This window comes from Denticeps clupeoides, chromosome 3 (genome assembly GCF_900700375.1).
Source record: "Denticeps clupeoides chromosome 3, fDenClu1.1, whole genome shotgun sequence".
NCBI classification, from domain to species: Eukaryota; Metazoa; Chordata; class Actinopteri; order Clupeiformes; family Denticipitidae; genus Denticeps; species Denticeps clupeoides.
In genome coordinates this window covers 9,593,979-9,606,540 of record NC_041709.1, presented here as the reverse complement: position 1 = coordinate 9,606,540, position 12,562 = coordinate 9,593,979, and the positions used below count along the sequence as shown (strand labels likewise).

Sequence of the window (12,562 nt, the reverse complement as noted above, 5' to 3'; positions counted from 1 at the left end):
TGCCAATAAGTGACAAAAAAAATCCCGATACATACACAAATCGACGTTTTTTGAACACCACAATTTACATACATGGCCTTAATTAATGTTCGTGTCAATATTTCGCTACGAATTAAACCAACAAATCTGATAAATTCGATGGGGTACGGACACGATGGCTTATAAGAGTCCCGGCGAAGCAAATGGAACATTCCGTTCCCCTCCGCCCGAGTTGGTCCCGTCCGCGACCCGGCAGAGATTCCCCCCTGACCCGCGCTACTCCCTTTCCCGTGGCTGCCGTCGGAGAAAATGGTGAGCGGGCATCCCGGGCGCAGACAATCCGCCGCGATCCTCGACTATGGCGCGCCGCTTCTCTTATTTTATCGGCTGGACGTGCCGAGCAGGTCTTACGCTTTACGGCCTTCCTGCCATCGAGGCGTCCTGGCGCTGGGTTTGGCTTTAATGTGAGGATCGTGCCGCGCGGCGTTGCGCCCCGTTTCGGCCGCAGGTTCACGCCGAAGCGTGTTGGCCTTTCCGCCCGGACGGTTGGGCGCAAACTCCCCGACCGGCGTTGCCACTGTTTGAGCGCGGTTCTCTCCGCGCTGCGGTTTATTATTTTCTGGGTCGCTCTCGGCTGTGAGCGTAGCATGCTAACGAAGTAGCTTTACGTTTCGCGTCCGTGGAGATCACGCCGGTTTCGGTTCGGTCGTCTGTGTGCCGGGCGCGTTTGATCGCTAATGATTAAAACATGTCAATGCGTGTCTTCTCTCTGCTTGTCAAGTAATGTCGCGTTTTTCCCCCGCACCTGCTTTCCAGGCGAAGATCAAGGCCAGAGACCTGCGCGGCAAGAAAAAGGAGGAACTCCTCAAGCAGCTGGACGACCTGAAAGTGGAGTTGTCTCAGCTCCGTGTTGCGAAGGTCACTGGCGGCGCCGCTTCCAAGCTTTCAAAGATGTACGTTTGTATGAAGCGTCTGTGTCTCCCGAACACATCAGCACCAAAATGCTTCGTTCTTTGTTGGTAACGTTTTAGTGAACATTTTCTCTCCTCTCTGCAGTCGCGTTGTCCGTAAATCCATCGCTAGAGTCCTGACCGTCATCAACCAGACCCAGAAGGAGAACCTGATGAAATTCTACAAGGTAGCAGACTTTATTTTTATCTCTCTCCTCGTGTAAAGGCCACTGAGTGAGTTGATGTCTTTTAAAAATGAGTCCTGTTTGGGTGGAAGTATTCTAGTGGGTAACACACTCGCCTATGAACCAGAAGACCCAGGTTCAAATCCCACTTACTACCATTGTGTCCCTGAGCAAAACACTTACTTTGCTCCGGGGGGGGGGGGGGGACTCTCTCCCTGTAACTACTGATTGTACTCTGGATAAGGACGTCTGATAAATGATGTAATTGTTTCCCTTTTGTGGCACATGTAATTTATTATTTTTTTTTTTTTTTAATCTGTTGAACATTTACCATCTGAAAAATGTGCCATTTTTATATTAGAACACATGCTACGTAAAGACATGGTCCAGAGTTTGTAGTCCGCAAGACGATCACCCAGCACTGTTCCAGATACCCGTGGATCAAGTGTGAATGGGTTCTTGCTAAATTCACCCATCTTTCTCTTTGGGAATGGTGGGTGGCTGTCCATTGTGGAGTTATCAGATAACACACATCTGCAGTGGATGCCAACAAATGACTAGTCGCAGTTGAATATTATAGTTAATGTGGCAAACCAGATGTGTGTGTGAATATCAACTTTTAACTGTTATTTCTATATTTTAACAGGGCAAAAAGTACAAGCCACTGGACCTGAGGCCCAAGAAGACGCGTGCCATTCGCAGACGCTTGACCAAGCACGAGGAAGGCCTGATGACCAAGAAGATGCAGAGGAAGTCTCGCTTGTATTCTATTCGCAAATTTGCGGTCAAGGCCTAGGCTGTACTATTTTTTTTTCTATTTGAAAATAAACGCCCCGCCCTTTGAAGTTCATTTTTCTTTTTGTTTGGTCCCAGCTGAAGTTCTTTGAATATGTAGAATTCGTTAACATTTAAATAGTCCAAAATGTAGAGGAAAGAGTTTGCCTGTAGACCATAAGTCATTTCAGTGGTTATTGCAACACTTTGGTCAAATACTGTCACACAATGCAGCGTTCTTATGGCATTTAAAACATGGAAGTAATGGGATTGGAATGAAATTTTACATTTTTATTTATTTTTTGGAACATGGGCCGTGGTGGATAAGGAAGCAGACCTGTAATCGGAAGGTTGCTGGTTCGAATACCCAAACAGACATGGTGCCACTGAGCAGGTGCCCACTGCTCACTAAGGGTGATGGTTAAAAGCAGAGGACGCGTTTCATTGTTTCACAGTGTGCTGTTCTGCAGTGTTTTCACAATGACGATCACGTGCATAGAAAGTTGTGAATGTAAAAAATATTTACTTCGTTATACAGGAACTGCACAAGAAACATTTACAACTTTGTTTAAAACCAGCGCAGGTCTATAGTATTTTTGCTGGCTTTTCATACTGAACCACGTCGTGTGGTACTGTGTGCGTTGCTTCGATATTCCAGCACCTCCGCAGCAGCATGTCTTCTTTTCTAAAGTCATTTTAATTACAGCTGATTATCTATTCCAGAACATGATTGGGCCCATTTTACTCAGGCTTGCATGAAGTTGGAGGAAGAAACGCTCGTTTTTGTGAAGCTTTTCAGGGCTCTAAACAATATTTTGGTAAATTAAAAGACTTTTTGTGAATTTTCTTTTTAAAATTTGGTTTGCTTAGGAAATATCAGGGAAATTCTTTTGTAAAAATGTGTAAGAACCCTGACAATGATTACTCGTAAGCAGCATGTCCTGTCTGCTGAGTGTCAGTCCCACTCCGCAGAACCACTCGTGAGCAGAGCGCCACTTGGAGAGAAGATGCACCCGTACGCAGTGTCCTTATGTCCCTGGAAATGGAATCACATTTTAGAATTAACGTAACAACGTCATGAAAAATGTCTCCTCTTACCTGTAGGCAGTTAATACATTTGCCGTCTGACATGTCCCAAATCCTGATCTGCATGAAGGGAGACGTTTTGGAAAGGATGAAGTAGCAGCAAAGTTATTGCATCTAAGAACATCTACAACACTCACTAGGTCTCCCTCAGCTGCTGAGGCAAGTACCAGTCCGTCTCTGGAGAAGGCCAGGCTTCTGACCCAGGCTCGGGTGGGTCCTGTTAGCACAAACAGACAAACCCCTTTCTCTGGCAGCCACACGCGAACTGAACTGTCCCATGACCCTGATGCCTGGACCAATTATAAAGGCGGTCAGTTATGAAGAAACGGTAAAATATAGATTGAAAGCAGGCGGTTTTTCTACTTAGGAAATCTCACCAGCATTCCAACCACAGAAAAGCAGACGCTGGCAATGTTCCCGCTGTGTCCCTCCAAGGTCACGACCTCATCCTCTACAAGCAGGTTCCACACCTTGACCATGTAGTCCCATGCCCCAGTGGCCTATGCAGAATTTTCCCAAGTGTTTTGTGACTTTTTGATTACGTAGATGGTTTCAGGGGTGTATAATTAAACAGGTAATATGCGTACCACATACTGCGAGTCCTCAGCAAATGCACTGCTCTGAATGGCACCCGTGTGTCCCCGAAGTTCCCTGAATGCTTGTCCAGTCTGTAACACAGCAATATGAGCAAATACCACACCACATTTCAGTCAAAATGCATGGACCGTCTGACCTGCACTTCCCACACAACAGCAGACTGGTCCCAGCTGCCGGACACCAACCACCTGGAGTCGGGACTGAAGCTCACGGTCTCTACACTTTTTTTGTGGCCTGCGTGGAAAGAACATCAAAAATCACGCAGCACTGTGTTGTCGGCAGCACAACGCGTCCACTCGCCATGAGTATGTGGTTGCGGGTACCATTTATCAAAAACGACCCGAACAAGCCTAAAGGATTCCCATAGTTTCACCCCTCAAACAGGCACCGGCGCCGCTCACACGGTGGCGCCATCCTCTCAAATAACTCGATTTATCGCCGTTGCGGTTCGTCGTGGCCCCGACCTGTCAGCACGCGGAGACACGTCACCGGCGCCGCCGCCGCGTCCCATATTCTGACGGTGGCGTCCAGAGACCCGCTGGCGCAGAGATGTCCGCACGGCGAGACAGCGCACGTCTTCACGGGACCTGCGTAATTACAGTACATATAGAGACACACACATATACAGTACAGGCCAAAAGTTCCTCAGAAAACCCTTCTCGTTCAATGTGTTTTCTTTATTTTCAGGACCATTTACGTTGGTAGATTCTCACTGAAGGCATCGCAATTATGAATGAACACATGTGGAGTTATGTACTTAACAAAAAAAGGAGACCTGACCTCCACAGTCACCGGACCTGAACCCAATCTAGATGGTTTGGGGTGAGCTGGACTAACAAGTGCTAAACACCTCTGGGAACTCCTTCAAGACTGTTGGAGAACCATTTCAGGTGACGACCTCTTGAAGCTCATCGAGAGAATGCCAAGAGTGTGCAAAGCAGTAATCAGAGCAAAGAAGAAACTAGAATATAAAACCTTTTTTTCATTTATTTCACCTATATAATATAACTCCACACGTGGTCCTGAAAAAAAAATGGTAAAGAAAACTCATCGAATGAGAAGGTGTCCAAACTTTTGGATGTGTGTCTGTGTGTGTGTGTATATATATATAACCCCCCCCCCACACACACACCGGCGTGTCCGCTCAGCTCCGCCAGCAGCTCGGCGCTCCCGGCGTCCCACAGGTACAGGCGACCGTCGTCCGAGCAGGTGAGGACGGAGCGGCAGTCTCGCGAGAGCGCGCAGCAGTTCACCTGTCGGCGCCGCGCAGTGCGTGTGAGTCCGTTCGTTCCGACCTGCGCGCTTCGCGCCCCACACTCACCTCTGCCTGGTGTCGGGCGTAGAACCTCACGTCCGTGGCGGCGAGGGTCGCCGCCGCGTGTCGCCGCATTGTCCCACGGCGGAGCTCGAACACGCCCCAACTCTGTTTGCGAACAGTTTCCACAGTTACGGCTCTTACTTCCCCCTCCATTCACTGGCGTTTAACCTTATTAACCGGTGAAAGGAAGGGGGGGAGGTTGCTGGCGACAATCTGGGACCTGTGTGGCATGTTTGACCTCTGCTGGGTTTAAGGAATTGTTAAAAGGAAAATAAATAGATCAAACAGTAACGCAGTGAGCGCAAAACTGCACTGTGAGCTGGTGTTCCTGCCAAGGACTTCATGAATTAAGAATTGCCTAAACTCAGACATAAATGAATCCCATTTACATTTACAGCATTTATCAGACGCCCTTATCCAGAGCAACTTTCAATCAGTAGTTACAGGGACAGTCTTCCCCTGGAGCAACTTAGGGTTAAGTGTCTTGCTCAGGGACACAAATGGTAGTAAGTGGGATTTGAACCTGGGTCTTCTGGTTCATAGGCGAGTGTGTTAACCACTAGGCTACTACCACCCTGTGAAGCCCCTATGCGGTTTGCCTGGTGCCCTGTTAATGAGTTGAGAAATAGCTACTGTATTCACAAGGTGTATATAAAATTATATAAGAAGTGCCTTGAATCAGTGGAATATTGAGTGAAGATGTTTAAACCTGCATATAATAATAATAAGATCACATGGAAACTTACCTCAGGTTGGTTACACTGGGTGGTGAAGCTAACTATCTTGGTCGTGATGTTTTTTTTTTTTTTTTTTGCCACAAGGCCAACTCCAAATATAAAAAAGAGACAAGAAAGGTAACTTGGGGGAAATCGGTGATGAAAAGACTGCATTTTACTGCAATTCACACATGCACACACCTTCAGCATCCATCTGAAGATGCGGCGATTGGAGTTCATATCCTGGCAGCATCTCTGAATCCAACATGCACCGAATTTCCTGTTGGATTTTAAAATCCTGCCGTTAAGGGCGAACCGCCTGGGCCCATTATTCTGAGCTGTTTTACGATGGCTTTCAGCTGCGCGGAGATCTTCAATATTACACGGGTACGTTGTAAATTATGCCAGTCGTGACAGACAGGGTTGATGGAAGTTTAAGTAGGGCGTGGGATTAGATCAGAAAGTGAGAGCAGATCAATAAAAGAATGGGGCTGTATGGGAATGGTTGTGAGCCAGTCTCGCTCAGGACCTCCCACGGGTAAACCACAAACTGAGAGAAAAGGATTTCCTTCTGATTATGTCATTTTTTGCAGTAAATAATACCGTATGACTTTTATGTTGTGACCACAGGGATGCAATGGAAAATGGGGCTATACCTATGCTGTAATATACTGAACATTAAACATACTTTAGCACTGATTGATTGAATTTGCATTAATCAGTGTACATTATTTATTTTTCAATCAAAGACAAATAATGAACATGTTGCACTGCCAGGAGGGGGCGGTATTTCTCCATTTTATAAATCTCACCCACTGCCCTGTTCCATGTCCTAGATCAAATTCAAATTCAAATTTTATTTCTCAGATATCCAAAGTGTTGCATTATACTTGTTTCTGATAGATTTTAAAATTTATTTTATTAATGCTAAGGTTTTTTCAAAATAGTGCTTAGGTTTCTAATTTTTAATTCTAAAGTTCTTTATAATATAATTATTAATAATGCATTAATTGTTTAAACATCGTTTAAACATTGACAGCTGGTTTTTAACACTATTTTAACAGAATGCAGTGTATTTGTCAGCCTATTTATTGCTTGTGTGGGGTGGCTATTGAAAGTGATGCTGACGCTGCTGAAAAATGACTGTGGGCTCCCCAGAAAAGGCCAGAGGTGGCGGGTGTGAATGGAGTGTGTTGTGCTGAGTGCATGGGTCACTGGACCAGGCTGTCTGAGCTGGTGGGAAAAAACAAAGGAAGGCTGATATTCATCTCTTCAACACACACTGCCATTTTAAAATGAAATGCGGTCGCGTTTCTGTTGCCCACTCTTTTGCACGCTGTACAGTGGCATTGCCCTGATCTCAGAGGAAATTCCCTGTTGGACACAACGCCTCATCCTGTGCTCCCTTTCACACAAGGGCTACTTCTATTTATAAAGAAAATTCTGAATGCATGACAAAAAAGCCTTTTGCCCAGGGCTTTGTCCACACGAGAATAAGTGCACAAGATAGATGGCCACCAAACGGACATAGTACTACTTGCCACTTCTTCTCTAGTCTTGCTTTCTTAGCTAGTGTTGCTGTACATCTACTCTCTCATTTGGTGTTCTGATGATGTACGCAATTTAATCTGTCAGACTTGCACTGTGTCTGAAATGTTGCCAGTTTGAGGCTGGGCAACCAGTTGACCATTGCAATATATGTCATGTATGTCCTTATGCACTCAGAATGGCAAGTTTAGGCACAGTGCAATTCAGTTTGCGTCAGATATGGTTGAAGGTCACACAATGTGACTTATGTTCTATTTTCTTTTCTATTCTAAAACAGTTGATGGAAACGATAAATTCCGTTTCCCCTCTTGTGCACCTGGTCATTGGGTAGACTTGAGCCGGGCGATGGGGGAATGTGTCCCTTTGAAAATGATGAAGTCAGGCAGGTCAAAGGAGATTTTTTTTGTAGATCGCCAAGCGTGATTTTTCTCTCAGAAGTAGGACATACCAGAGGAGATGAGTGATGCTGTTCTGCGAACTTCAGGTCAACAAAAGCGGAATGAGTGATGCCACTTCAGGCTCTCTGTCAAATGGCTACAGCTACACTCCAACTTCGCTTCTAATGACGTGGAGGTAAATGTCGTTTCATCCCATGCCACTAACCTCTGCTCTGACCCCTTCCTCTGAAATCTGTCAGGCCAGCAGTTCTAAGAAAGATGACTTTGAGAGGTCACTTCCTCCAAACCTGCCAGTCAGTGTCGCCTGAGTCCAAAGGGAGACCCTAAGGAGTCTTACTTTTTACAGTTTTTTTTGTGCCACGTTACCCATCTGGGTCTGTATAACTAGACCATTCGATTTTTCCGCCATTGACAAACACCTGCTGCTCTGCCCCTGCCTCCTTCTGCCCTCATCCTGCTTGTGGAGCACAAATCAAATTACTTACTCCCCAGTGGAGCGTTTAGTTAGGTTTTTAGGGGTCTGCCAAGGAAATGTAATGGGGATTATGTGGCATTGTTAGTAGGCACTGGCCCCTGTCAGATGAGAATGTGTGGGAGTGAAGAACAAAGTTCTTAGGGGGTCTGTTCCCCTCATGTAATTAGGGGTCTGTCACTTGCAGGCTGCACACTATGGTGGGTTGCGGCCTCAGTTCTGGAGGCCATTCATGTGTTGCCCTGTGAAAGGGGAGACACGTGTCCCATGTGCGAGGAAGGGTCCTTAATTTGGGCCTGATGACGCCTTGATCTCTTTTTTTCCCCTCTCTCTCTTTTATGATCCTCTCTGTGCAACAGTTTGTAAAGAGTCCAGTTGGATCAGATGAGGAACACTCATCTATAATTATCAGAAGATGGGATACAGAGGGATCCCTGCCCTCTTTAATCATATTAGCATGTGGTGTGAAATGTTTTTCATCTCATGAATGACAGCAAAGCCTATTACAGTAGGCTGTGTTTTATATCTTTTAATAATTTCTTTTTGTTTTATTCCATGAACCATTGTGAGTAGTCATTATACTTCATTATATTTTCATACTAAATGAATCCACATATTTCACTCATAATTTAGATTTATTTTATTTGATGTATTATTTTATAAATAATAATAACTGTTTATTTTAGGGTAGGTGGACTTGGCCTGCCATAACTCTGATAAACTCTGATAAATCAGAATAAATCAATAAAACCTAAAGCTTGAATAGCCTTGCTGTGCTTATTTAACCGGGACATTTGGTCCTTCGTTTGCTGAAGTGATTGTCATTGTAAAACACTGCAGCAAAGCACACGGTGCACACAACGAAATGGATCAGCTATAAATTGGGCTTTGAGTCTTAGGATTTATTTGAACATTTGGATGACACAATGACTTTCATGGTTTCTCTTTTCATAAGTACTTTTCATCTTTGAGTAGTGTGTGTGTCACGTCCATGCGGGCATGACGAGGCGGGTGCACGGAGAGGAGGACGAAGAGTGACGAGGAATGAAGGCATGAAGGACGCTATCACCTGACATCACGAAACAGGGGTTTAATAGTGGACAGGACAGTGGAGACATCCGAGACGTTGACAGTGGTGAACACGGAACATAGCGTCAAAGACCTGACGGCGAACAGAAACGAACAGGGCAGCTTTATACAATTAACACAGGTGAAAACGATTAGGGAACATTACACAGGACAACAATGAAACCCCATTTCGGACCGGATCGTGACAGTGTGAAGGTGATCTGTATGTACGTACTGTATGTATGAAAGTGAAGTGATTGTGATACATAGCACAGCACACGGTGCACACAACAAAATGTGTCCTCTGTATTTAACCCATCACCTTGGTGAGCAGTTGGCAGCCATGACAGGCGCCTGGGGAGCAGTGTGTGGGGACGGTGCTTTGCACAGAGGCACCTCAGTGGTACCTTGGCAGCTCGGGATTTGAACCGGCAACCTTTCGATTAAGGGTCCATTTCCTTACTCACTAGGCCACCACTGCCGCTTTTGTGGCTCCAGTGGAGGCAGGGTGTACTGTGTGTTATGTTCAGGAATATCTGGTTTAAATGAAAATAATTTGGAATTTTTATTGGGTAAACATCCTACAGACCTAAATACCATACATGGATTAATGAAAAAAAAACTTGTCAGAGTTTACATTTTATCAATGTTAGTCTGAATTCTTACATATAGATTTTTTTGCAGTCCTTCACACTCACATAATAACCTTTTAATGATATCAATATCCCCTTTGTGCCAACATATTAATAAAAAAAAAAAAAGCTCACAAACAGCTTTGGGGCAGTGGTGGCCTAGCGGTTAAGGAAGTGGCCCCGTAATCAGAAGGTTGCCGGTTCGAATCCCGATCCACCAAGGTGCTACTGAGGTGCCACTGAGCAAAGCAAAGTCCCCACACACTGCTCCCCGGGCGCCTGTCATGGCTGCCCACTGCTCACTCAGGCTGATGGGTTAAATGCAGAGGACACATTTCACTGTGTGCACCATGTGCTGTGCTGCTGTGTATCACACGTGACAATCACTTCACTTTCACTCTGGATTTAAATGAAGTTAAATGTCTCTCAGCATTTCTTTCAGGGGCTATGAAACCTACAGGGGCAACAAGGCTTTTCATGCACACACCCTTAAAATGAATTGTTCATTATATTTCTAATTTGGAATACCCTGGAATTGTAGGCCTTTGGGGGGAGCGGTCCTCAGTCCATATGTTGAGAACCACATCTCTAAAGGACATTCAGTGCTGTTGGCCAATTGCTCACCTAGAAGAAACTGATGATTTTTTTATTTGCCCGACCACTTAAGCTGCGTTTGTATTTCAGAATTCTAACAGATGTGCTGGCAGTGGCGTAGACTAACTGGCTAGCGTGCTTGATATGACTAGTGACGTGCTATGTGCTTACACCCAGCCATCACCACCACACGCTCACATTCAATTACTCCACAGGGAGTTGGAGCAGCCATTTGCGCGTACGGGAGGAGGTCTTAACCTCAGATCTGTTCTTCAGATTTATAGCTAGCTCATTTGTTTCTGATTTTGCAATAATTGCATTTAACACGTCCAAAATCTTATGCACATGCTCTTCTGTGGGTGTTCTTTGAAGTTTAGTAACAATAGGGAGGACACATTTGTGGCAAAAAAAGCATTGATTTTCTAGAAAAGACTTCTGATGGCTTCTGGCAAAATATTTACCCTATTTTGGGGTGGTTGTTCATTTGTGCGGTCATCTTTGGTTATATCAGATATCATCTGCTTGATATATGAGTTTTGTCTATGTGATGCCTCAAAGTGGAAGTATCAAGGACAAGAAAAGGAGGTGCTTGTAAGAACCTTATAAAGCCTCCACCTCTGCATTTAAACACCCAATAGTTTTTGTGCCTCTTTTGTGTCAATCGGTCTGGATCTTGAGGAACACACTTGTGGGTAAATATTGGGCCTGTGTGAGTGTAACGGAAGTCTTTGTCAGTGCTCCGCCTTGAGGCCACCGTGGAGAATTCACCTCAAAAACTTTCAACAACCTTTGATGTAATGCATCAACCAGCATTAAATGGCTTTACAGAACCGTGTCGTGCAGCCATGCAGGAGGGAACAAAAGACATTCTGAAGGGTTAAGAAAGTGTGTGTGATGCACATTTTAGTCACCTGTGTCCAGCACCATCTCCAGATGTGACTGGAGGGCCTCTGATCCATTTGCAGTACAAATGATTGTAAAAATCTTGATGTGCGCAGGGTAGAAAGAAAACAAAGGGTTGGTTCACAGCAGATTATGTGGGTTTAGGAAAATATAATTGTTTTTATATAATCCTCAAATAGCTATAAAGGTTTTGAATTCAGGAGTTGCCAGCCCACAAAAGTTTCCATGATGCTGTTTCTATTCCAACTTCCAGTCTTCTGTTTGTTAACCCCATTAGATCCCCAATATAGTCTGTTTGTCACGATGGCTGGACATGGCGAGGGAGGAGGATGCATACGCACGATGTCACGAGACAAATGCCTTAAATGAGACAGGGGGTTTAATACATAGTAGACAGGACAGGGGAAACATCACCACACAATGACCCAACGGCGAACAGGATAGCTTTATACAATTATATAATTATACACAGGTGAACACGATCAGAGAACATTGCACAAGACTAACATGAAACTCCGGACCCGGAGTAACTCCTGTCGGACCGGATCATGACATTACCCCCCTCAAAGGCATGATCTCCAGGAGTGCCACAAAAACAGTCCATGAAAGGGGGGGAAGGGGGGAGGAAGTCCATAAGGACGAGTGGTGGCTGTCCTGCACTGGTGGCTTCAGGCCCGGGCCAAAGCACGGCTCATCCGTGGGGGACCGGCATCCTGTCCGCCGTTCACAGTGCCGATCACTCTGCTGCACTCCTTGTCTCAGTTAATGCCGGGAGCACCTGAGCTGTGCCGTCGTAGGTCGTCGAGGTCCAGCCACATGAATTCGCCTCCGGAATCGCCAAGGGGAACATGGACAGCGTGACAGATCCTCTCGACCCCACGGTAGCTTTCATAGGCCACCGAGAGTCTGTCCTGCTTGGGGAAATGATAAAAACATGGCATGGATCTTGGGCAGGAAACTGGAGATTACCGGAGATGCGTCACTGGAATCCGGACAAGACGCCAGCGTCGGGGAACTATGGAGCATGGAACTATGGGCCAAACCACGGCTCTTTGAGTCTCAGCGGGGCAGCGTCGGCTGCATTCAAATATAGTCGGGTCATTCTGTCACGATGGCTGGACACAGCGAGGAAGGAGGTCGCATACGCACGACATCACGAGACAGGGGTTTAATACATAGTACACACGACAAGGGAACATCACCAAACAATGACCCGACGGCGAACAGACACGAACGGGGCAGCTTTATACAATTACACAGGTGAAAACAATCAGGAAACATAATAACACTAATAAGACTACATGAAACTCCGGTCCGAACTCCGGACCCGGAGTAACCCCTG

At 45.6% G+C, this 12,562-nt stretch overlaps 2 protein-coding genes across 5 annotated transcripts; one reads left to right on the top strand and one right to left on the bottom strand.

Moving 5' to 3' along the window:
- The first annotated feature begins 206 nt into the window (after positions 1-206).
- Positions 207-1,964, top strand: rpl35 (ribosomal protein L35). The gene is made up of 4 exons (XM_028973624.1): positions 207-291; positions 796-932; positions 1,036-1,117; positions 1,761-1,964. The coding sequence occupies exons 1-4, from the start codon at positions 289-291 to the stop codon at positions 1,908-1,910; spliced, it is 372 nt and encodes a 123-aa protein (XP_028829457.1). The 5' UTR covers positions 207-288; the 3' UTR covers positions 1,911-1,964.
- A 427-nt stretch (positions 1,965-2,391) lies between these two features.
- On the bottom strand, positions 2,392-5,010 carry wdr38 (WD repeat domain 38). 4 transcript variants are annotated; one of them, XM_028973620.1, is made up of 9 exons: positions 4,893-5,010; positions 4,704-4,824; positions 4,036-4,158; positions 3,708-3,805; positions 3,562-3,642; positions 3,352-3,474; positions 3,112-3,264; positions 2,987-3,034; positions 2,392-2,924 (listed from the first exon to the last, which is right to left on the bottom strand). In XM_028973620.1, exons 1-9 carry the CDS (start codon positions 4,959-4,961, stop codon positions 2,844-2,846), a joined length of 897 nt encoding a protein of 298 aa, XP_028829453.1. In that variant the 5' UTR covers positions 4,962-5,010; the 3' UTR covers positions 2,392-2,843. The 4 variants fall into 4 exon arrangements, with proteins under 4 accessions (XP_028829453.1, XP_028829452.1, XP_028829454.1 ...); XM_028973621.1 differs by having other exon boundaries at positions 2,832-2,924; positions 3,112-3,191; XM_028973619.1 differs by having other exon boundaries at positions 2,987-3,264.
- Between the last annotated feature and the right edge of the window lie 7,552 nt (positions 5,011-12,562).